The following is a 23723-nucleotide window of genomic DNA, read 5'->3' as shown; positions in this document are numbered from 1 at the left end:
AAGTGAAGAGAAAAGAAGTAGATACGTTACCGATATGTCTGTTGGAAACCAGGCTAGTACAAGCCAAATCACCGATTTGTCTGGGACAATAAGATCGGGGACAGGCAACAACAATACATCGGGTCCATCAGCTGGTGGGACACCGAATGGAGGGGCCAGGTCTGAACCGCCAGGAAATGGTAATGTAGAGGTCCTTAGGCAACAAAGAGCCCTCGAAAACAATGTTTGTATGATCCAGAATGAATTAGGTGGTTTGAAGAATACAATAGGACAGTTATCAGAGGCTGTAAAAAGGTTAACTGAACTTACCTTGAATCGGAATGTACCCAGTTCACCGGCATCTAATTCTGGCTTAGGGGGCTTGGACAATTTGTCTGCACCAGAAACAGGAAATAATGGCAACCGCCCAACCAATGGCAATTCTGTGGCAGGTTCAGTATGTAGTCATTTTCCGAATGATACACTGAGGGAAAATAAGCGTGTGCGAATAGACAAGTTGGGACTAAGGTTTGATGGCATTTCAGGGGGTATTTCCGTTGAAGAGTTCGTGTATCGTCTTGAATACTTTCAGGGACAGTACCATATTCCATGGGCAGAGATATTAAGGGATTTTTCTTTAATAGTATCCGGTCCAGCCGAGTCATGGTATTGGCTATCCCTGAAAACGAATAAGTTTTCGGATTGGCCCAGTTTGAAGCATAGTTTGTTAAGCCAATATCAATCCACCAGATCCAATTTTGAAATAGTGACAGAATTAGCTCAGCGTAAACAACAACCAAATGAGTCTATTGATACATTTTTCCATATTATGGGCCAGATTAGGGCTAAGTTAGTCCAACCTATATCCGAATATGATATGATGAAGATATTAAAGAAAAATGTTAAAGAGAGTGTAGCGAGAATTATTTACCCCATTCAAGTTTCGTCCGTTGAACAGCTGAGAATAGAGTGCAATGAAGCGGAGAAGAATTTTCCAAGAAGGGAAATAAGACCTGTACTTCCATCTCGTCCAATTCGTCAGGTCAGCGAAATATACGCGGAAGGTTCATCCGAATGTGACCACGAATCTTCTAAATGTGAGGAAGTATCCGCCATACAGTTCATCCGAAAAACGAAACCAACTTTATTATGTTGGAATTGCCAGAAACAAGGCCACACTTTCAGAAACTGCGACTCCACAGAAAGAAATTTGTTTTGCTACCGTTGTGGAAAACCTGGGACTATTTCTCCCAAATGCCCGTCCTGTAAACAGGGAAACCTGAATCAGGGCGTGGAGTATGCCGGGGGGCCACGTCCAATCCTGAATTCCCCCAGATCAGAGAAATAGCATCATCATCTAAAAATAGAAATAAGAATGAAATAATAAATAACATTTTTAAAGCAAATGAATTAAATTTTAAACCTGAATTAAGACATTATATACCACTAGAAACTCGAGAGAAAAATTATAACGAGATTAGATCACGCATATTTGAATTGGATTCTGTAACTGCGAATAAAAGAAACCCGCCTAAAGTGCGCGTAAAATTTGAGAAAAAAAGAAAGATTTTCAAGAATGTATTAGAGTCAATCAAACATGTAAGTCAAAATATGGACCCCAGACCTTACGCAGAGGTGGAGGTTCAAGGCATTAAACTTAAAGGCCTTTTAGATTCCGGCGCCTCAGTCAGTGTATTAGGGAAGGGTTGCCGAGAGTTCATAGAGAAATTAAGCTTGGACATAAAGAAATTGTTTTCGAATGTTCGAACTGCCGGTGGAAAAGAGTACAGAGTACTAGGAAAGATTAAATTAGAAATCCTATATAAAGAGGAAAAACATGAACTTGAACTTTATCTATGCCCAGATTTGGATCAGGAGTTATATCTCGGAATTGATTTCTGGAAACTATTTCGGCTGGCTCCGGATATTATTAAAGTCGCTCAAATCGACATCGATAAGGTCCAAAGGGATTTGATAGAGGAGGGAGAGGTGTATAAACTGAATCCCCATGTATTGAGTGATGATCAGAACGAACGATTGAAGGAGGTAGTAGCTAAGTTCGATACCTTTGAGGAAAAGGGCCTTGGTCAGACCAGCCTGGAAAAACATTCAATTCAATTGATTGAGGGTGCTGCACCATTTAAGGATAGATATTATCCCATGTCTCCAGCGGTACAGGCTCTTGTTTATGATGAGGTAGATACTATGCTCCGTCTGAAGGTTATTGAGGAGAGCAACAGTCCTTGGAGCAACAGGACCACTATTGTAAGGAAACCTGGAAAAAATCGATTTTGCTTAGACGCCCGGAAATTAAATAAATTAACTGTGAAGGACGCATATCCCCTTCAAAATATTGATGGCATTCTAAGCCGAATCGATGAGACATATTATATAAGCAGTGTGGATCTAAAGTATGCCTTTTGGCAAATTGAACTTGACGAGGAAAGTAAGCCATACACAGCGTTTACGGTGCCTGGACGTCCTCTATACCAGTTCAGAGTGATGCCATTCGGTTTATGTAACGCGGCCCAACGCTTGTGTAGGCTTATGGACCGAGTTATTCCACAGCGCCTCAAGGAAAATGTTTTTATATACTTGGACGATTTATTGATAATTTCTAGCGATTTCAATGAGCATTTAAGACTGTTGGAGGAAGTAGCTAAGTGTCTTAAAGAGGCTAATTTAACAATTGGGTTAAAAAAGTCTCAATTCTGTTTCCAGGAGCTCAAGTATCTAGGTTTTATAATTGGAAATGGCATGCTTAAGACGAACCCCGATAAGGTACAAGCGATTCGGATGATCAAGATACCGAGAAGCCCCAGGGAAGTCAGGAGCTTTTTGGGTACGGCGGGCTGGTACAGACGGTTTATTAAGGACTTTGCTTCAATATCAGCACCGTTAACCGACACTCTCAAGAAGGCAAAGAAGTTTGAAATGACTGGAAAGGCCATTGAGGCATTTGAGAGTTTAAAGAAGGCTTTGACGTCTGCACCAGTTTTGCGCCACCCTGACTTTTCGAAAAGATTTTTTATACAATGCGATGCATCGGAGTATGGTATCGGCGCCGTTCTCTATCAATTGAATGACCAGAAGGAGGAGCACCCTATAGCGTTCTATTCGCAGAAATTGAACGCATGCCAACGGAATTATAGCGTAACGGAGAAGGAGTGCCTAGCGGCGGTGATGGCTATCAAGAAATTTAGACCCTATGTGGAGATGATGCCATTCACCGTCATAACTGACCACGCCAGTCTTAAATGGTTGATGACCCTAAAGGATCTTAGTGGTCGACTGGCGCGCTGGTCACTCCAACTCCAACCATTTGATTTTGAGATCGAACATAGAAAGGGTTCAGATAATGTTGTTGCGGATATGTTGTCCAGGGCGCCCCAAGATATCATGATTGAAGAGATATCAGAAGAACTTCTTGATTTTGAGACAACAGAATTCGAAAGCGAGGAATACCTCGACCTCATAAAGACCATAACCGAAAACAAGGATAAACTTCCAGATTTGAAAATTGATGATGGATACGTTTATAAGAGAACCATTTTTGACCAGGAACTGGAACAGGAATGTAAGTGGAAGTTATGGATCCCGTCCGGTATTGCCCATGCTATTATTGAAAAAGCCCATAATACTCTAACAACCGCTCATGGTGGAGTCACGAAGACGCTAGAAAGAGTCAGAAGGTTTTTCTATTGGCCACATATGGCGAGCCAAGTAAACGATTTGTCAAGAATTGTCAGGTCTGTAAGGAGACGAAGCCCTGTAATCAGAATTTGAGACCCAGTATTGGACAAGAGGTGATTACGGATAGGCCATTTCAAAAGCTTTATATTGATTTCTTGGGGAAGTACCCGCGATCTAAGAATGGTAATGCGTACATCTTTATCGTTGTGGATCACTTCACCAAATTCACTTTCTTGAAGGCTATGCGTGATGCTACTGCTGCCAATGTTATTCGATTTTTAATAAGTGAAATTTTTCATAAATTTGGTGTACCGGAGGTGATCCACAGCGATAATGGTGCTCAATTCATATCCAAAAGTTTTCAAGATATGATATCTGCTTATAAAATAACGCATATGAGAACCGCAGTGTACTCACCCCAATCCAATGCTTCCGAACGTGTAAATCAGTCTGTCATATCGGCCATAAGGACATATTTGAATGAAGACCATCGAGATTGGGATCTCTACTTATCGGAGATCGAGTGCGCTCTTAGAACATCAGTCCATTCGGCAACTGGAGTAACCCCTTTCTTTTCATTATTCGGTTACGAGATGTATTCTAATGGCACGGACTATAAGTTGGCACGGAAATTGCTATCCATGTCCGATCATGAGATATCTGATTTACAGCGACCGGATAAATTGGAAATGATCAGAGAGAAGGTGAAAAGGAAAATGCATGAGGCATATGAAAGAAGTTCTGAGAGGTATAATAAACGAGCACGCGTCGTTAGATTCCTACCCGGTCAAGAAGTATATCGCCGTAATACTGTTTCGTCTGATTTTGCTAAAGATCGTAATGCCAAATTTTGTAAGAAGTTTTTGAAGTGTCGAATCGACCTGTCGGCAATAACATGTATGAACTTGAAACATTACAAGGCAAGACGTTAGGTACGTATCATGTTAAAGATATTCAAATATAGTGCAATATAGGTTTAGTATTGATGACTACAAACTGTGATATTAGGTTAAGAATACAAATAGCTTTAAAGATTGACAAATTTTGATTTTATGTTGTATTCGTCCTAATATTACTTTTATATAAACCTATAGTGCAATATTAAAAGATATCTGTGTACATAAATTGAGTACCTGATTATTCTAGTCGATTATTTCTTCCTTTATACGTTTGTTTTGTCCGACTTTTACAAATTTTCGTGATTATACAATTCGTTTTTAATTATACACCTTTTTTCCGTAATTATACATTTTTTGTAATTATACAACTACGTTAGTAATTATACCCCGATTTGTTTTCGCGATCCTAATTCAATTCATTGACTTTAATTTTTTTATGCCAATCCTTACCCCAAACTTTCCGAACTTCTTATCATATGCAAATGTAGTGCTAGGATCAGCCAAAACCTATAACGAGATACTAGAGGGTAAAGTGACCTTGGGACAAATGAGCGACTTCGGTACTTCCCTGACTTTATTCATGATACCCGGCTTTGATTCAGGGTGTGGGAGTTCCCCACGTTGCACTATAACTCTTCGATACCACTTCTGATTTTCCCGCACACCAGCCCTGCCGGCGAATCTCTTGTCAGGCCAGGAGTTTTGTTGCGGGACACCCTAGTATACCACGTGCCAGAGGAAAAAAAAAATTGGCGTGGATGTCCCCTATAAAGAGGCCTTTACGTCTGCGTGGCGGCCGACTTCCACGTCACACTCCCCACTCCTAGTGCCTTCCTGCGACAGGAGGAGTTGGGATTAACTTGGGCACACCGTTCGGCAGACCAGCGACAGCAATGTGAACGTGTGGTCTGCCATGCGCAAGTTTTTTTTTGTTTCCAGTTGTTCTTATTGTCCCTCGTTGGAATGGTCAATTACTGGATCCCATTCTTACAGGCTGGGGGAAGCGGTGTTTATTTCACGGCGGCTTCCCCGGGCAAACGTTGGAGAACTGGGGCTGCCTTTTTTATATGTGGCCCGATGGCTAACCCCAGCTCTGCGAGGGGGAACCTGCCGAGAGATTGCAGACCTGATGCAAGTGATTGTCAGGATTTGTGAAATACATCCATACCCAAGAGGATGGGTTTCATAAACCTGCAATCACGGCATCAGGCAGGCCACCGTAGCATGTTTCCCGGTACCTGAAAATAGAGGAAGAAAGGAATATTAATAAATAATTGCGGAGAAATGATGGAACGATATTACCTTATGGCCTTCTACCAAGAGCCACGAAGTAAACAGATGGTTTTCGCCCAGCTGACGCGTAGAGTTGCCATTGCGTATGTTATTTGCCATTGCATATGGCGAATTACTACACTGGGTGAGATTGTTGTTGGGCGGCTATACGACGATAAAGCGGTTTTCATTCATATAAAGTAGCCGCTCCAAACGAAAAGATTTAAGAGAATTTAAATGTTAGCTATTGGGTTACAAATGTTCTAAAACCGGAGTTAATGCATAAAATCAATATGGCTATTAACTCAAGATGGCTAATTTTTATGATTGAGTGAGAACAAAGTAATAAAAGAGGGTTAATTAGGCATTTTGGCGTCAGTTGAAAAGAAAAGTGCATGACATTATATCTGAGAGATGTGTATTTAAATTTGAATTGCAAAGTAATAATAAGGAAGAGGTTAGTGTTTTGTTAAGTTAACAAAATCTTGGGCAGCGGTCATTAAGGAGACGTTTTTTTTGTTTAGAAAATTCCAGTGAGTGTTTTGTGTGTCGACATAAGTCGTTTTGCTGTTTTAATCGAGACTGTGAGAAATAAATAAAGATACCAAATAAGATAAAGTGAGTTTTTAGGTTATATTTCTATGACCGAAAGGTGTTTTAAACCCGGTTATTTGCAGATAAAGCCTCCTGGACGAGAGGAGGCGAAATTTTTGTTGGTGCAAGTGGCTGGGTTAAGGCTAAAGTGAATTCCCCCCGATTCAGAAACACACATTGAACGGTGATTACCGCAAACGCCACCGTTTCATCTGGTGGTTATAAAGGTAGGCCGCTTTTTAGTTTATTGTGCCCAAAAGAGGGCGAGAGAGGAAATTCCGTCCGTTGTTGTCCAGACCGAGAGGTTTGGTTGGATGAAAAATCGTTGGTCAACGTTAATCCAGAGGTGCACAATTGTTGCCATCAGGCTATCCAAATTAGGGGAACTATCCCAGTTATCTCTGGAAAGCGGAATCTTTGCTTGTATTCGGCCGTACACTTTTGTTTTGGTGATGGAAAAAGGTACCACCAGTTGAACACCTCCAACGACTTTGAATTTGAAATTATATGAAGTCACGCACACATACTAACCTTTACTTTGAAAAGGCGAATTCGACTGATGACGAAACGTTTTATTCTCCTCCCGAAATAGATGATACCGAAAGATTAAAACCTTGGGGTTATAATGCAATAGTAATCAAACTTTTCATTACCTTTTTTTATGTATGTGGATATTGACATGATTATTATATTTTGATTTTTTAACTACCTTCTACTTTATTTTTACCATCATATTTATTTCTTACCTTATTATTTATTGACCATTTTTTTATATTTTTTTCATATATCCTAAGTTTTAGCTTACGTTTTTTTTTTTACTTGTTTTTATGTGATAGAATTTGCAAAACGTTCATGAGTACGCGTTTGTAGGGTGTCTATTCCCAACAGTGTGTCCCTTCTAAGAGAGCTCCCTTAGGTAGGCCAGGCTTAACCGTTTTTATTTATATTAATTTGATTATCCTTCTTTGCAAGTTCTAGTGTTCAGTGTTCGTTTCATGTAACAAGAAAGTTAAAAATTAGAAGATTAAGTTAATTGATTTAATGCTATAATTTAGTTAAAACTCAGTACTGTCAGTTTATTGTTGATGATTTTGATAAAAGAAAGACAGGAATCTTAATACGAATTGCGTTAGTTTTAGGCCTTTATATTTTAAATAAAATTTATGATGTTGTGACTTGTTTAAAAAAAAAAGAAATATGTTGTGCTAAATTGTGGATATAAGGGGGGTGTCAACGTGAGGTAGGTGTGGTGGCTTGAGCGGGATACAGGGATCATGTTTGAAGAAGGGGATGTCCACATGACCATGGTAGGGCAGGGCGACTGGAGGGTCCATCTACCTCCCACTTAGGAAGAAATCTGTGCTTGTGTGTTAGTGTTGTCTAGTTTGTTAGAACATTTTTATTTATTGATACGACCCCGGGGCGAAAGATGATGGGATGGGACCTCCCCTGATAAGGCGACGAAATCTAGCCGGTGCCCAAATCATTTTTAGCCGCAAATAGGGGCCTCGTAACAACCTACAAAGTTTCTAGACCATCCCCAAATGTTGGGTTTGAATTTTAACGTTGTTTTTTCCTACCTAAAAGAGCTCTATTAAGTGGATTTTGATTTGGGGCTAAACATTCATAAACACGTCCCCATCAATATCAAAACATACTCCTATTCACTTTGTAAAATTCCTAACAATCATGATTTACATAAACAAGTAAAAAAAAACAAAACGGAAAAATTAAATCGTCAAACTTAAAACTACAACACTACATAAATGATAAAAAATATGGTTTAAAAATACATAAAATTAGTAGGGTCAAATATAAAGAATTTAATATATTTTTTTTATTTAGGTATTGTTATTTTTTTTCTTTTTTTTTTGAATATTTAAGGATCTTTAAGTCTTGGTATTTTATTTCTTTTTTTTTTCAAATCAAAAAAAATGTGCTCCATACAGTGCTCTGCCAACAGCTTTGCTTTATGCAAATGGCACACACACTCGCACATATGTCTTTAACAGCACGGAGGTTGTGTTCACTCTTCCAATTACGAGATGTTAGTCGTTCCAATTGGAGAGCAAAAGGACAGAGTGGCCACACGATCGGACGGACTATGGTTACTGGTGCTTCACACCCACAGATCTAATCAGGGATTGCACTTTCTGTTTCCTACCTTTTGACTCCAGGAAATCAGGGTAAACTTCTGGATCTGGTTTATGAGGGGTTTACACTGGCACGGAAGGTATGTAGGTATGCTGTCCGGAGTACAATGCTGGGCCACACACGTAGGCAACACCCATATATCTCCAAAGGAACAAGAAATTCCAAACAAAATACAGCTTCTAGACACCACAGGAGGTCAATAGCTTCCTATCAAATAAAAACAATTATTTCCCACAATTACCCACTCGTTTTGCTGGCCATACTCACAATGATTGCAATTTTAATGAAGCGCGCGAAAACTGATTTTAAAAATTTAAACTATCTTTAATTTACTTCCTTAAGCCTGATGATAGATATCTGTGACTAAACAAACAAAACATTAGAAAAAAGGTAACTATTTCACTTTATCCACTTATTACTTTAACGTTTAATCAAAATTGCACCGTGTATTCGTCCGTCGCGTTACTTTCGTTACTTTGAAAATGGCAACTTTTGACGTTTTTCCCATATTTATCCCCGTTCTATCCAAGCGTAAATTCGCCATTTCTAATATCTTGCCCCGATTCTCGACCAAGTTTAAATTCTCTTTCATTTTCTCTTAAAATTCACCTGTTTCTTTTCCCCAGTTCGACATCCCACTGTCGTCATTCCCCATGTCCTACGGGATTTATGAATGGGTGACTACTATTTTATACATCTCTGCTTATCGTAAAATTATTTCGCTTCTGACCACTTCCTAAACTGTAGCTGTCACACACCCTACGCCATTCCACACACAGCCGCATACCGAACAGACACACAAAGCATAGCTAATCAGAAATAATTAATTACACGAAACGAAAAAACTATGGGTAAATCATATAACCCCCAAAAAACCAAAGTAATTCATATTAAATCATACCCGCAACGCTCTGGCCAACAATATAAATATCGCATTGGCCAGAGGATAGAGAAACAACCGAATTTCTCCAAACAAAAAAAAATTATCTTCAGCGGGCATACCCACACACCCGGCCAATCGCCTGGCAAAAAAAAATTAGTATTGCGCAAACAATAATTTGGGCAAGTCATGGGCAATCATCCAGTCATTGTATTATGACCAAAGAGGCGGTCAGAGCTTACCCAAGCAGTGACATGTGCTTCATTTCTTACTCCATCCGGCCGAATACATAATATTCGGGGTGACACCCTTTGCCACAGCAGGCCAATAAATGCAAAGCAGACAACTAGGGAAAAACAAACATACGTGTCATGCCCGATGGGCAGACGTCCATCCTATATAAGCCCTCAGGCATCAATTGTATAAATCGTACATTCTGTGACCTCGTATATAAACAGGTCAGTATACCCTTGCACTGCCACTGTACATTAATAGTAACTAAATTGTTTATATTTATTTGGCAGAGGCAGGACAGGCAACTATGACCAGTATGCGTTATGGAAAAAACCTGGGGCAATGAATACATGTCCATTACCTGGACCTTTCTTTTCCCAAAATAATGCATTATCTTTGTCGTTATCTTATTCATGATGTATTTCCTCTACCTTTACGTGCCATCAATAAAATAACATATCGATTCGCATTCGTGTCTTCTTTCGAATCTTTGGATGAGTAGAACCATTGAGTTCTTTTCATTAGGGTGCCTCCGCAACACGACGTTATTCATAAAGGATATATATTGATATAGCTTTATTCCTATCTCCATATTTTTTCCCCGATTCCAATGAAGAAGCGTTCCCAGTTTGGATAAAGCGATCTCCCGATTTAAATGCTTGAGTCTAGAAATGCGCCTTTACTACCCATGTTGCCGTTTGCAGTGAATTGCATGCACCCCTCAACATTTGAGTATGGGCCATATCTGATGATATTGGTATGCAGCTGCCACATAGGCCTGTTTTCCGATGAAAGGCACAAAAGGCGCAATTTCTACCTTGAACTTACAAAATTTGGAAGAAATCCCTTGACACTCGTACAGCCTACAGTCAATATCAGGACATACACTTTTTTTACTGAAGCTTGAAGTAGTGACAGTATTTGGCCCCTCGACATACATGGTTTTGTTCTGCACTCTTAACGAATACACAGAAACGACAAGAAGTGAATGTTAAGTTGTCCCCGGCGATATGTTCAGTAAGTAATTTAAATGTTGGAAAAACGTACCAAAATTTGAGGTCAGCCTACCAAATTTTCTTTCCTGGATTTGAAGAAATTTGGTACGTAAAGTACATCTATGCCTTTCAGCTAAGTTCATTTTGTGTAAACTTTTGGCAGAATTCATGGAGGTGGATTCGGCCCGGCATTAATAAGCACGCTTTTGTTGTCTTCATAAAAATGTCATTGTACTCTTAGGCGTCGGACCTTTCTACGCCTTATATTCTTTTTTTTCTGAAAATTATGGTTTATATAGCTTCGGACTGGGTGGACCGTAAACTAGTCGAAGTTATAGTTGCCAACTGTCATAGTTTTCTTGGGTTTGCCGTAAGGTCTTTCCTTGGGCAAATACCTCAGTGTTGGCTTGAGTTTAGAATTTTCCTTATACAGGGAATAAAATTTATATGTTTCGCAACGTTGCCCTCACCATTCCAATGGAAAACGCAATAATTTAATAAACTGAAATATTTTGCAACGTTGTGAACATTTTACCACAACGCAAAACCATTTATTTATTTGTAACTTGAAAAGATGCCGAAACATGCAAACGTAAATAATAGAAATGAGAACAAAAATGGAAAAATAACAGATTTAAATCAAGAAACAAAAAGTAATTCTGAGATATATATTTAGCCTGATTATGAGTAGCAAAATGTTATTATGTATGTATGTTGCCAAAAATTCAATCATATATACAGGGACTGATTCGGATGTTTTTTTTTGGGATAATGCCACAAGAGACACAATCAGACTTATAAAATGTTGACCGGTGAATGACATAGGCTAACAATATTAATGTATAATAGCTTAAGCTAGTCTTATAATGCTCCTTCCTCTCTAATAATTGCTTTGTAGAGGGCGACGCTCTCGTAGCTGTAATATCTCACGCGTGGAACTTCGCTTAATATCACCACGAAACAGGGCGTTTTGTTTAAAGTTTCCAAGGCTATGTTGCTGGTTGTGCTTCTTTAAAATTTGCATACAATGTGATGGCCTTGGCATCTCTTCTTCGACAAATAATCCAGACTGTGTCCACTGGGGTTTGGGGAATGTTGTGTGCTTCTTGCTGTCTGTCAAAGGCATGTTACGCTTACGTTTGCGATCTTTAATTTGTAAAAATTCTGGTGTATCAAGCGCGGAAAATTCAATATTGAAACCAGGAGCACCAGGTGTAACTGGACTTTCATGAAATACCATGCCATCACAGGAATATATGGAATGTTTAGTTGGGGTAATTGGTTCAACACACACCTTTCCTGTAGGTAACTGTATAATTTTGGGTTTCTTCTTCTTTTCGGGGGTGCGAAGAGTCTCCACCACCGTACCAGCAGATGTGGCATAGTTTCGGCACAGTTTGGTCTGTGCTACCACATGAGCTGAAAAGTGAATAACACATTTTAGGGTTTTTGTTGAAGGCTGTGTTGGGATCAAACACACATACAAAATTTTCATAGTATTTGTATGCTTGCCCATCGCTGGCTTAAGAGTACAATAAATTTTGTAGTTACCTTTTTTCACCTTTTTTGGTTTATTTTTAATTTCAGCAACGGATTCGGGAATATTCGTAGGCAAACGTTTGGCATTTTCAATATCTTCATCCTCTTCGAAAAAGGGCTAAAATTCATTACAATATTAGAAATTATAAAAATATTTGCAAAGCTTTCATATCGTATCAACTTACAGCATTTCTGGGTTTGCCCATAATTATATCTGCTGAAGCCTTTAGAGCTCTAGTAACTGCAGCACTTCTCTTTACTTTGTCTGAAAAAACAAATAAAAAAATTCAAAAAAAAAATTCCAATTTTTCTTCAGCTCATGAACTAACCATTTTTCTTAAATTCCTTGGTTAATGGTGCAAACATCTTTTCCTGTTTTGATTCTGGCGACAAAGACTGGCGTTGTATTGCCTTTTTAGTCTTTTTAGACAGCTTTACCTTGCTCTAAAAAACATTCCATATTAAATTTCTTGAAATAAAGAAATTTTCAGTTTAAACAAACCTTTTTGTAATTCTGTTTTGCCTCTAATTTGGCACGATTAGCTGCCTCCAATATTTCATCACAGCGGCTGAGTATTCGGCTAATGCTGCTATCATGCTTCGTGGTCGGTTTCTCTCTTGGAGTTGAGCTATGCTTAGCTTTTGGTTTGTGGGTGCTTAAATTCTCCAAAGAATCTACAAAACTGCTATCAATGGCCAATTTAGAACGTTTGCGCCAGTGGTGGGCGTCCATATCAATAATGCTGGTCTCTAGGCCCTCGGAAGTTCCACAGAAACTCTTGGACAGCCGTTTGCGTTTCGAGCTCTGGCGATCAAGTTCAGCCCGGCGCAACTCCAGACTGTGAACAAATGATTGCGAAGGATTAAAATCGTTGCCAGAGAGAAGAGCCAAACTTTTGCGTTTTGGTTTCTTTGCGGGCACCGCAGTGCCAATTTCAATATCAGGATTGGTGGGCAAGGCTAGAGATTGGCGTTTTGTTCGCACCAAAGGATTTCCCAAGGGCATGGGCTTTATGTTTTCCAGAATGTTCAAATCTTCGGCACTAAGAACAGCTTCATCTGTGTCGTCCTCATTTGCCGAGGCCGAAGAGGAAGGATTCGACTCTTCAGCAGCTGCTTTGGTTTCAAAGACGGCGGTATCTACTTCACCGCCGCTAATACGCACACCTATAGTAAATGAACGCTGCAAGGCCATTTTTTGCAAAGAATCCCGCTTCTTGCTCAAATTTAAACTGCGATTAAGTCTCATACTTGATATATTTGGTTCGCCACTACCATTGTTCTCTTTATCACTCTGCAGCTCACTTTCTATTTTTTCGCGCTCATTATCGCTGGGATTTTCATCGTTTTCTCCTTCCTCTTCTTCTTCCGTTGTTACACGTATATTTCTTTGTAGGCTTTCGTTTGCAGTACCCTTCTCCAAAGGCTCTTCAGAATCGATGTCTTCGTCGCGTAAAGATTTCTCCCCATATTTCTTCTTAGTTTTGCTTATATTTAGGATAACTTCCTTCTCATCAGTCTCTGAACTCTGGCCTGATGAGTCTTCTATGCCGTTTTCATTTCCCGCCTCAATTTCAGGGGAGGCCTCCACATCGGGATTTAGATCTCGAACTGATTTATTAAAGCGATCCGATTGGTTAAGTCGCAAAATCTCCTGCCTCGATTTATTGATATCGATGGTGTTGGTATCTTCTAGTGAGGAGTCACTTTCCTTCTCGCTTTGCAGACGCAAAGCTGAATCACTTAGTTTAGAGGTGTCAAATGAGGAACGTTTTTCAAGACCCTTTGCTTTAGAAGACTTTTCAATGTCTTCGTTATCACTTTCCTCTTTGTGGTCTTTTGTGGAAGATCTAGATTTATTTTGTACCTCTTCATCCTGCTCATCAGAGGATGATGAGCTATCATTCATACGTTGTATACGTTTGAATGTTTTCTTTTTTCCTCGCTTTCTGCTTTCCGTTACATCTTCTTCCTCTTCCTCGTTTTGGCACAGTTGTTGGATATTATAACAAAATACTTCGTGCAAAAATTCATTCAAATCGGATAAGAATTGCGCCCTCTAGAGGCTCAAGAAGTCAAGACCCAGGATCGGTTTATATGACAGCTATATCAGGTTATAAACCGATTTGAACCATACTTGGCACAGTTGTTGGATATCATAAAAAAACACGTCGTGCAAAATTTCATTCCAATCGGATAAGAATTGCGCACTCTAGAGGATCAAGAAGTCAAGAACCAAGATCGGTTTATATGACAGTTATATGAGGTTATGGACCGATTCGAACCATACTTCGCACAGTTGTTAGGTATCATAACAAAACACGTCGTGCAAAATTTGCGCTCTCTAGAGGCTCAAGTAGTCAAGACCCAAGAGCGGTTTATATGTGTCCTCTTCCCAACGACAAAAGATCTTATTTGGCACAGTAGTTGGAAGTCATAATAAAATACGTCATGCAAAATTTCAGCCAAATCGTATAGGAATTGCGCCCTCTAATGGCGCAAGAAGTCAAGATTCAAGATCGGTTTATACGGCAGCTAAATCAGGTTATTGACCGATTTCACCATACTTGGCACAGTTGTTGGAAGTCATAGCGAAACACGTTGTGCAAAATTTCGTTCCAATCGAGTAAGAATTGCGCCCTCTAGAGGCTCAAGAAATCAACACCCAAGATTGGTTTATATGACAGCTATATCAAAACATGGACCGAAATGGCCCATTTACCATCCCAACCGACCTACACTTATAAGAAGTATTTGTGCAAAATTTCAAGCGGCTAGCTTTACTCCTTCGGAAGTTAGCGTGCTTTCGATAGACAAACGGAGGGCATGGCTAGATCGACATTAAATGTCACGACGATCAAGAATATATATACTTTATGGGGTCTCAGACGAATATTTCGATTAGTTACGAACAAAATGACGAAATTAGTATACCCCCATCCTATGGTGGAGGGTATAAAAATCCTATATATAAAATTAATTTATGTTTCTTTGAAATTTTCACAGATTTTGTAGGTTGGTCTGGGAGAAAACATAGGCCATATAATTTCTTGATATTTGGAGGGGGCGGACCCTCCCCCTTATAACAAAAGTACTACGCAAAAATTAAAGTAGACCGATCGGGACAATATGGGATTCAAATAAAAGGTATTCAGGAGCAGACTATGAATTTCGTATTAAAAATTGGCTCCAAGTAACTGGGGGGACGCCCCAACCCCAAAACCCTCAAAATAGGTTTATTGGACGACCATGACAAATATGGGACTCAAATGAAAGGTATACGGAAGTAGATTACAAATATGGTCAGGGAGGAGGAAAAGGCTTTATAATTTGTTGATATGGGAAGGGCGCGAACCCTCCCCCGTTACCCCAAAAATATCACCCAAAATCAAAAGTAGACCGATCGCAAAACTCCCCCAAACAGACATATTGGACATTCATGTCAATATGGGGCTCAAATGAAAGATATTCGGGAGTGGATTACGAATCTGGTGTACAAAATCAGATCGAAGTATAGGGGGAAACCAAAAACGCCCCAAATGGGGATATCAGCTGACAATGGGTGGCTGGCTATATGGGACTCAAATGAAAGGTATCTTGGAGTAGATTACGAATATGACATTAAAATTTGTGTTCAAGTCTAGATGGCGCTTCTCATCCTAAAAATACGTTAGTTGACTGGGTGGACCGTAAACTAGTCGAAGTTATAGTTGCCAACTGTCATAGTTTTCTTGGGTTTGCCGTAAGGTCTTTCCTTGGGCAAATACCTCAGTGTTGGCTTGAGTTTAGAATTTTCCTTATACAGGGAATAAAATTTATATGTTTCGCAACGTTGCCCTCACCATTCCAATGGAAAACGCAATAATTTAATAAACTGAAATATTTTGCAACGTTGTGAACATTTTACCACAACGCAAAACCATTTATTTATTTGTAACTTGAAAAGATGCCGAAACATGCAAACGTAAATAATAGAAATGAGAACAAAAATGGAAAAATAACAGATTTAAATCAAGAAACAAAAAGTAATTCTGAGATATATATTTAGCCTGATTATGAGTAGCAAAATGTTATTATGTATGTATGTTGCCAAAAATTCAATCATATATACAGGGACTGATTCGGATGTTTTTTTTTGGGATAATGCCACAAGAGACACAATCAGACTTATAAAATGTTGACCGGTGAATGACATAGGCTAACAATATTAATGTATAATAGCTTAAGCTAGTCTTATAATGCTCCTTCCTCTCTAATAATTGCTTTGTAGAGGGCGACGCTCTCGTAGCTGTAATATCTCACGCGTGGAACTTCGCTTAATATCACCACGAAACAGGGCGTTTTGTTTAAAGTTTCCAAGGCTATGTTGCTGGTTGTGCTTCTTTAAAATTTGCATACAATGTGATGGCCTTGGCATCTCTTCTTCGACAAATAATCCAGACTGTGTCCACTGGGGTTTGGGGAATGTTGTGTGCTTCTTGCTGTCTGTCAAAGGCATGTTACGCTTACGTTTGCGATCTTTAATTTGTAAAAATTCTGGTGTATCAAGCGCGGAAAATTCAATATTGAAACCAGGAGCACCAGGTGTAACTGGACTTTCATGAAATACCATGCCATCACAGGAATATATGGAATGTTTAGTTGGGGTAATTGGTTCAACACACACCTTTCCTGTAGGTAACTGTATAATTTTGGGTTTCTTCTTCTTTTCGGGGGTGCGAAGAGTCTCCACCACCGTACCAGCAGATGTGGCATAGTTTCGGCACAGTTTGGTCTGTGCTACCACATGAGCTGAAAAGTGAATAACACATTTTAGGGTTTTTGTTGAAGGCTGTGTTGGGATCAAACACACATACAAAATTTTCATAGTATTTGTATGCTTGCCCATCGCTGGCTTAAGAGTACAATAAATTTTGTAGTTACCTTTTTTCACCTTTTTTGGTTTATTTTTAATTTCAGCAACGGATTCGGGAATATTCGTAGGCAAACGTTTGGCATTTTCAATATCTTCATCCTCTTCGAAAAAGGGCTAAAATTCATTACAATATTAGAAATTATAAAAATATTTGCAAAGCTTTCATATCGTATCAACTTACAGCATTTCTGGGTTTGCCCATAATTATATCTGCTGAAGCCTTTAGAGCTCTAGTAACTGCAGCACTTCTCTTTACTTTGTCTGAAAAAACAAATAAAAAAATTCAAAAAAAAAATTCCAATTTTTCTTCAGCTCATGAACTAACCATTTTTCTTAAATTCCTTGGTTAATGGTGCAAACATCTTTTCCTGTTTTGATTCTGGCGACAAAGACTGGCGTTGTATTGCCTTTTTAGTCTTTTTAGACAGCTTTACCTTGCTCTAAAAAACATTCCATATTAAATTTCTTGAAATAAAGAAATTTTCAGTTTAAACAAACCTTTTTGTAATTCTGTTTTGCCTCTAATTTGGCACGATTAGCTGCCTCCAATATTTCATCACAGCGGCTGAGTATTCGGCTAATGCTGCTATCATGCTTCGTGGTCGGTTTCTCTCTTGGAGTTGAGCTATGCTTAGCTTTTGGTTTGTGGGTGCTTAAATTCTCCAAAGAATCTACAAAACTGCTATCAATGGCCAATTTAGAACGTTTGCGCCAGTGGTGGGCGTCCATATCAATAATGCTGGTCTCTAGGCCCTCGGAAGTTCCACAGAAACTCTTGGACAGCCGTTTGCGTTTCGAGCTCTGGCGATCAAGTTCAGCCCGGCGCAACTCCAGACTGTGAACAAATGATTGCGAAGGATTAAAATCGTTGCCAGAGAGAAGAGCCAAACTTTTGCGTTTTGGTTTCTTTGCGGGCACCGCAGTGCCAATTTCAATATCAGGATTGGTGGGCAAGGCTAGAGATTGGCGTTTTGTTCGCACCAAAGGATTTCCCAAGGGCATGGGCTTTATGTTTTCCAGAATGTTCAAATCTTCGGCACTAAGAACAGCTTCATCTGTGTCGTCCTCATTTGCCGAGGCCGAAGAGGAAGGATTCGACTCTTCAGCAGCTGCTTTGGTTTCAAAGACGGCGGTATCTACTTCACCGCCGCTAATACGCACACCTATAGTAAATGAACGCTGCAAGGCCATTTTTTGCAAAGAATCCCGCTTCTTGCTCAAATTTAAACTGCGATTAAGTCTCATACTTGATATATTTGGTTCGCCACTACCATTGTTCTCTTTATCACTCTGCAGCTCACTTTCTATTTTTTCGCGCTCATTATCGCTGGGATTTTCATCGTTTTCTCCTTCCTCTTCTTCTTCCGTTGTTACACGTATATTTCTTTGTAGGCTTTCGTTTGCAGTACCCTTCTCCAAAGGCTCTTCAGAATCGATGTCTTCGTCGCGTAAAGATTTCTCCCCATATTTCTTCTTAGTTTTGCTTATATTTAGGATAACTTCCTTCTCATCAGTCTCTGAACTCTGGCCTGATGAGTCTTCTATGCCGTTTTCATTTCCCGCCTCAATTTCAGGGGAGGCCTCCACATCGGGATTTAGATCTCGAACTGATTTATTAAAGCGATCCGATTGGTTAAGTCGCAAAATCTCCTGCCTCGATTTATTGATATCGATGGTGTTGGTATCTTCTAGTGAGGAGTCACTTTCCTTCTCGCTTTGCAGACGCAAAGCTGAATCACTTAGTTTAGAGGTGTCAAATGAGGAACGTTTTTCAAGACCCTTTGCTTTAGAAGACTTTTCAATGTCTTCGTTATCACTTTCCTCTTTGTGGTCTTTTGTGGAAGATCTAGATTTATTTTGTACCTCTTCATCCTGCTCATCAGAGGATGATGAGCTATCATTCATACGTTGTATACGTTTGAATGTTTTCTTTTTTCCTCGCTTTCTGCTTTCCGTTACATCTTCTTCCTCTTCCTCGTTTTCATCATCACTGTCGGTATCCTGTTGGCATTCTTCTCCTTCGTCGTCGTCATCATCGGAAACTATGAATGAATCATTTTCACTTTCCTCTTCATCACCATCGTCTTCACCATCTGTAGTGTGGCTACCAATCGATTCTCCATCGACTGGTATCTCATTGTCCAACATTTCGCGACGTTCTTCCGAATCCATAGAATCACCGCTCTCATAATCGTCTACCTCCATGGCCTCGTCATCATGGAATACATGTTTGCGGTGATATGGTTTTTCCTGTTGCTCTCCTTCTGAAGCAATTTCGGCTTCTTCGTCCTCCGAGTCCTCGTTTGGAGTCTCTTCTTCATCTTCATTCCATTCTGCTCGTTTAAGAAAATGTTTCTTCCTCTTCTTCACTGTTTCATCCTTAGTTAAGAGTTTTGAACTATTCTTTGGAACAGTTTTCTCATCTGCTATGGTATCAAGTTTTGTATTGCCTGTAGCAGCCACACTAGGATTGCACCATTTAAGTTTGAATACTGCTTCTTCTTGAATATCTAGGGCAATGGAATTTGTATTATTTTGGGGCATTTCGTCGTCTTTACTGGGTGTTGCAGTTGAGACCTTGTCTGCACTTGGTGCAGAGGTATTAATTGTAATGTTGGCCTCATAATTCTGTTCTTTTGGTGTCTTGACATTTTCTTTGACATCATTTTCTTCCATTGGCTCTTTGGCTAGGAATGATTTCCCTTTATTTTGTTTACTTGGACTTGATTCAACTTTGCCTTGCTTTTCATTCTCATCAATATTTTGTAGCATTTCCTTTTCCATATTTACTCGGGTTAGTTTTATTGTAGCTTCTTTAGACGGTTGTTGAGTTTCTGGTATTTCGTCGTCACTTGTGTCAACACTCATGATGGAATGATCATCATCATGATAGTTTTCTTCTTGACATGAACTATTGATCTCAATAAAACTTTTTGTTTTTGAACTGCCTGGTGTCTTTGGATAAATACTTTTCTCACATTCATCATCGGAAATCTGAGAGTTAAACGCTACCGCTTTTGTTTTATTTGAGGCATTTAATCGTTTAGACGGTGATGGTGTCATGCAGAACTGCTCCGGTTCAGTAGAATCTACAGCGGGTATAACTGTCTCTTTTGCTTTGCTTGAAGCTTGCAATGGATTGTCTGCCATTGATTTACTAGATTGCCGTTTAGACAACGTTGGAGTCATACAGATCTCCTCCAGTTCAGTAGAGTCCATAGAAGGTTTATCTACCGCTTTTGTCTTACTGGAACCTTGCAATGGAGTGGCTACCATTGATTTAGTAGATTGCCGTTTAGACGGTGGTGGAGTCATGCAAGCTTCCTCCTTTTCAGTAGAGTCTATAGCAGGCGTACCGAGCCGATTTGCTTTGATAGTATCTTCCATTGGAGTCGCTGTCATTAGTTTAGTACATAGTCGTTTAGACTGTGATGGAGTCATACAATCATCCTTCGGAGCCATTGCTTTAGTAGATGATCGTTTTGAAAATGGTGGAGTCATGCAAGCATCCTCCATTTCAGGAGAGTCTGTACCAGGTGTACCTAACGTTTCCGCTCTGTTAGTATCTTGAATTTGAGCCGCTGTCATTAGTTTAGTAGATAGTCGTTTAGACGGTGATGGAGTCATGCAAGCATCCTTCGGTTCAGTAGAGTCTACAGCACGTGTTCCTATCGATTTTTCTTCGTTGGTACCTTGCATTGGATTGGCTGCCAAAGATTCACCCGATTGTAGTGTGGACGGTGATGGAGTCATGCAAGCCTTCTTTGTTTCCGTAGAGTCTACAGAAGGTCTTCCTACCGCTTGTGTTTTGTTTGAGTCATGCATGGGAATGGCTGCCAACGACTTAGCCGGATTTCGTTTTGACGGTGATGGAGATATACAAGCCTTCTCAATAGTCTCAGCTTCTTTGTTCGAACCTTGCTTTGACGTGGCTGTCATTAATTTAGCAGGTGATGGAGTCATACAAGCTTCCTCTGGCTCAGTAGAGTCGAAAGCAAGTGTATCCATAACATCACCACTAAATGTTTCTGTGCCCTCGATATCTTCATCTGGAATTTCATTCTTTACAACCACATATGTTTCTACTTCATCTTGAGGTTTAGTATTCCCTTCCGACGCATTATGGTTTTCATCTAGTACAAGTTTATGTTCCAACGCAGAACTTTGGACATTTTTTTCGTCCATATTAACTAAGAGACTTTTTCTGGGTGTAGCCAACTTGGCATTTTCTACAAGTTCGTTTGCGAAATTATTTCCATTAACCAAATTTTCTTTTTCTGCAGTACTTTCCTCGCAGCCCTGTGTTGAATTATTTTGAGATGTTGGATTTAGCGATTCATTCTTATTTATAGATGCTCTGGTTTGCTTTATATTATCAGATTTAACAGTTGTATCTTCGACCTTTTGGGCCTTATCTGCATTTCCCTTTTCGTTTAAATTGTCAACTATCACCTCAGGCTCTTCAATCAATTGAAAAACCACAGGGGAATTTCGCATAGACTTTCTTCTACCTTTATTTGCACTTTGAGGCTCCATAGTTTTGTCTAACATTATCTGTTGTGGAGATTTCGACTTGGACCTTGTCATTCTAATGTTATCTTCGTGTTCTTCTGTTAGTGTGTCAAAATCCGGCGCCTTTACTGTAAGCGTTTGGGCTGGCGTCTCTATTTCCGAAGAGATGCTGCGACGACGTGTGGTTCGCCTTGCCGGAGAAGCTTTGCCCACTTCGTCTTCGGCTATACTCGTGATGGCGGCTGTTCTCTTGCCGGGTGTTTTAACAGGAGTTGCTACTCCCGATAGGGAGTTACGACGACTCATACGTGGCTTCAAAGGCGACTCTGTAAAAGTTTCTGAAAAATGGCCAATAATTTTTATTTTCGAATTACCACACACACAAATCTGAAAGACAATTACATACTGGATGAGCTGGCAGCTACTTTCATTTGAACTGGCGTTCCAGGCCTGCTGGAGCTATCACTATCAACTGAAGTTAATCGCTTGCGAAGGGCTCGTGTGACTAAAATATGAGCAAAGACATTTTTAATTATTTAGCTTTCAAATATTTTAATAAAGTTGTAATTTTTTTTTTTGCCCCCAAGCAGAATGGCGTTCATTTTGAATAAAAACGGTTCTTTTTCACACATATTCGCATACACACATATAAATGCAAGTCCCAAAAACAAAGCGGCATTCCTATGGACAGAACAAACTTTTTGTCTACTTACCACGACCCCCTGATTCGTTAACTCCATCCATTATTGCAGGATTTGACAAAAAAAAAACGATTTTATTTCAAACCTTTAAAAAATTATGTAAAAAATACAGACAAAATGTCCCGACACCCTTGTGAAATTCAAAAGACAACTTAGACGGTGCAAGCCATGTGCGAGTAAAAAAAAACTCCAAACAAAGTGAGAATCGATTTCGATTATCTTGATTTTATACCTTCTATTCGATAGGATAGGTAGTCGGTACAGAAAATTGATTAGTGTCAAAAAACGGTATCCATGGTACATTATTAAGAGGTAAGCTTATTTGTACACAATCGAATGCCACCAAAACCATGTTTACACTTATAGAAAATCTAGATTTGCGACGAGTTCGGAAATATCGTGTTTTGCAACGAGGTTTCCCATACATTTTCAGTGTGAGCAAATTTGCAGTAAATCTTCTTCGAAATTCAAATGCAACAAAATGAAAGAAAAAAAAATCCGTTCACCAACTTAATTGCTGGCCACAATAACAATATGATGCACACAATAACAATGCAAATCAAAGTAAAAACGCTTTCAAAACATCCATGTTAACAAATACAAATCACTTCAACCGTAGTGTAAACGGGTTTAGAGATAATCTCAAACCAAGTGGATTTGGGCTCTAGTGAATGAATAGTAAATGTGATTTAAACATGGTTTAGGAAATGCATTGACATATCCTAAGCAAAATGCTCGTTCCTGATACTGTACCCAAAATTTTTTCACAAATAAAAACGATTAATTTTAGTCTATATGTACTTTGTTAAAGAAAAATGATTAAAATTCGGCTGAAATCGGTTAAAGTTGTTCACTGTGTTCATTGTTTTCTTTGTTGTATAAATCCTGCAAAAGAAACTTCTTTGCAATAAAAAGACATATACGCAACACTCCCAAGTTTTATCAAAAGCATTATTTTTGTTAAAATTCGTTGTTTGCGTAGTGTTATCACAAAAAAAAAGGAAAAGCTAGGTTAGGTAAGAGTGGCAGTCCTCTACAGACCCACTTAGACAATTTTAAGTCCTTTGTGATACCACAGTAGCGACAGACGAAAGCTTCTGGCGCGAATCGAACCCACGACCCCTGCACTGGCTACAGGGGCGTCCTAGTGAAAGAGCTATATTTGCTAACAATTGTTGTTTATTTAAAAGACAATGAACAAAAATGCAGCGAAAATTCCTTTTTTATCATGTTGTCCCAAGTTAAAAAACGTTTTGCCCACGTCTTTAGTGAGTGTTAAATTTCCACTCAATGAAGAAAGAAGAAAAACTTTTCACAAATTTGGTTCACCTTTTTTATATGGAGTTCCATTGTGAA

General features: G+C 39.3%; 1 protein-coding gene and 1 long non-coding RNA gene across 2 annotated transcripts; one reads left to right on the top strand and one right to left on the bottom strand.

The window, feature by feature from the left end:
• Positions 1-9359: 9359 nt before the first annotated feature.
• On the top strand, positions 9360-10174 carry LOC106093280 (uncharacterized). Its single transcript, XR_001222321.2, has 2 exons — positions 9360-9929; positions 9996-10174. It is a non-coding gene; the product is annotated as an uncharacterized LOC106093280 (long non-coding RNA).
• A 1159-nt stretch (positions 10175-11333) lies between these two features.
• Positions 11334-22549, bottom strand: LOC106093282 (uncharacterized). Its single transcript, XM_059361382.1, has 13 exons — positions 22380-22549; positions 22073-22171; positions 17653-22004; positions 17480-17594; positions 17336-17415; positions 17163-17268; positions 16503-17030; positions 16007-16017; positions 12742-14217; positions 12569-12683; positions 12425-12504; positions 12252-12357; positions 11334-12119 (listed from the first exon to the last, which is right to left on the bottom strand). Exons 1-13 carry the CDS (start codon positions 22408-22410, stop codon positions 11581-11583), a joined length of 7638 nt encoding a protein of 2545 aa, XP_059217365.1. The 5' UTR covers positions 22411-22549; the 3' UTR covers positions 11334-11580.
• Positions 22550-23723: the final 1174 nt, after the last annotated feature.

The sequence above is a fragment of the Stomoxys calcitrans genome, chromosome 2 (assembly GCF_963082655.1).
Source record: "Stomoxys calcitrans chromosome 2, idStoCalc2.1, whole genome shotgun sequence".
Taxonomy (NCBI): domain Eukaryota; kingdom Metazoa; phylum Arthropoda; class Insecta; order Diptera; family Muscidae; genus Stomoxys; species Stomoxys calcitrans.
Note: the sequence above shows the minus strand (reverse complement) of the source record. Positions and strands in the feature narration are given on the sequence as shown.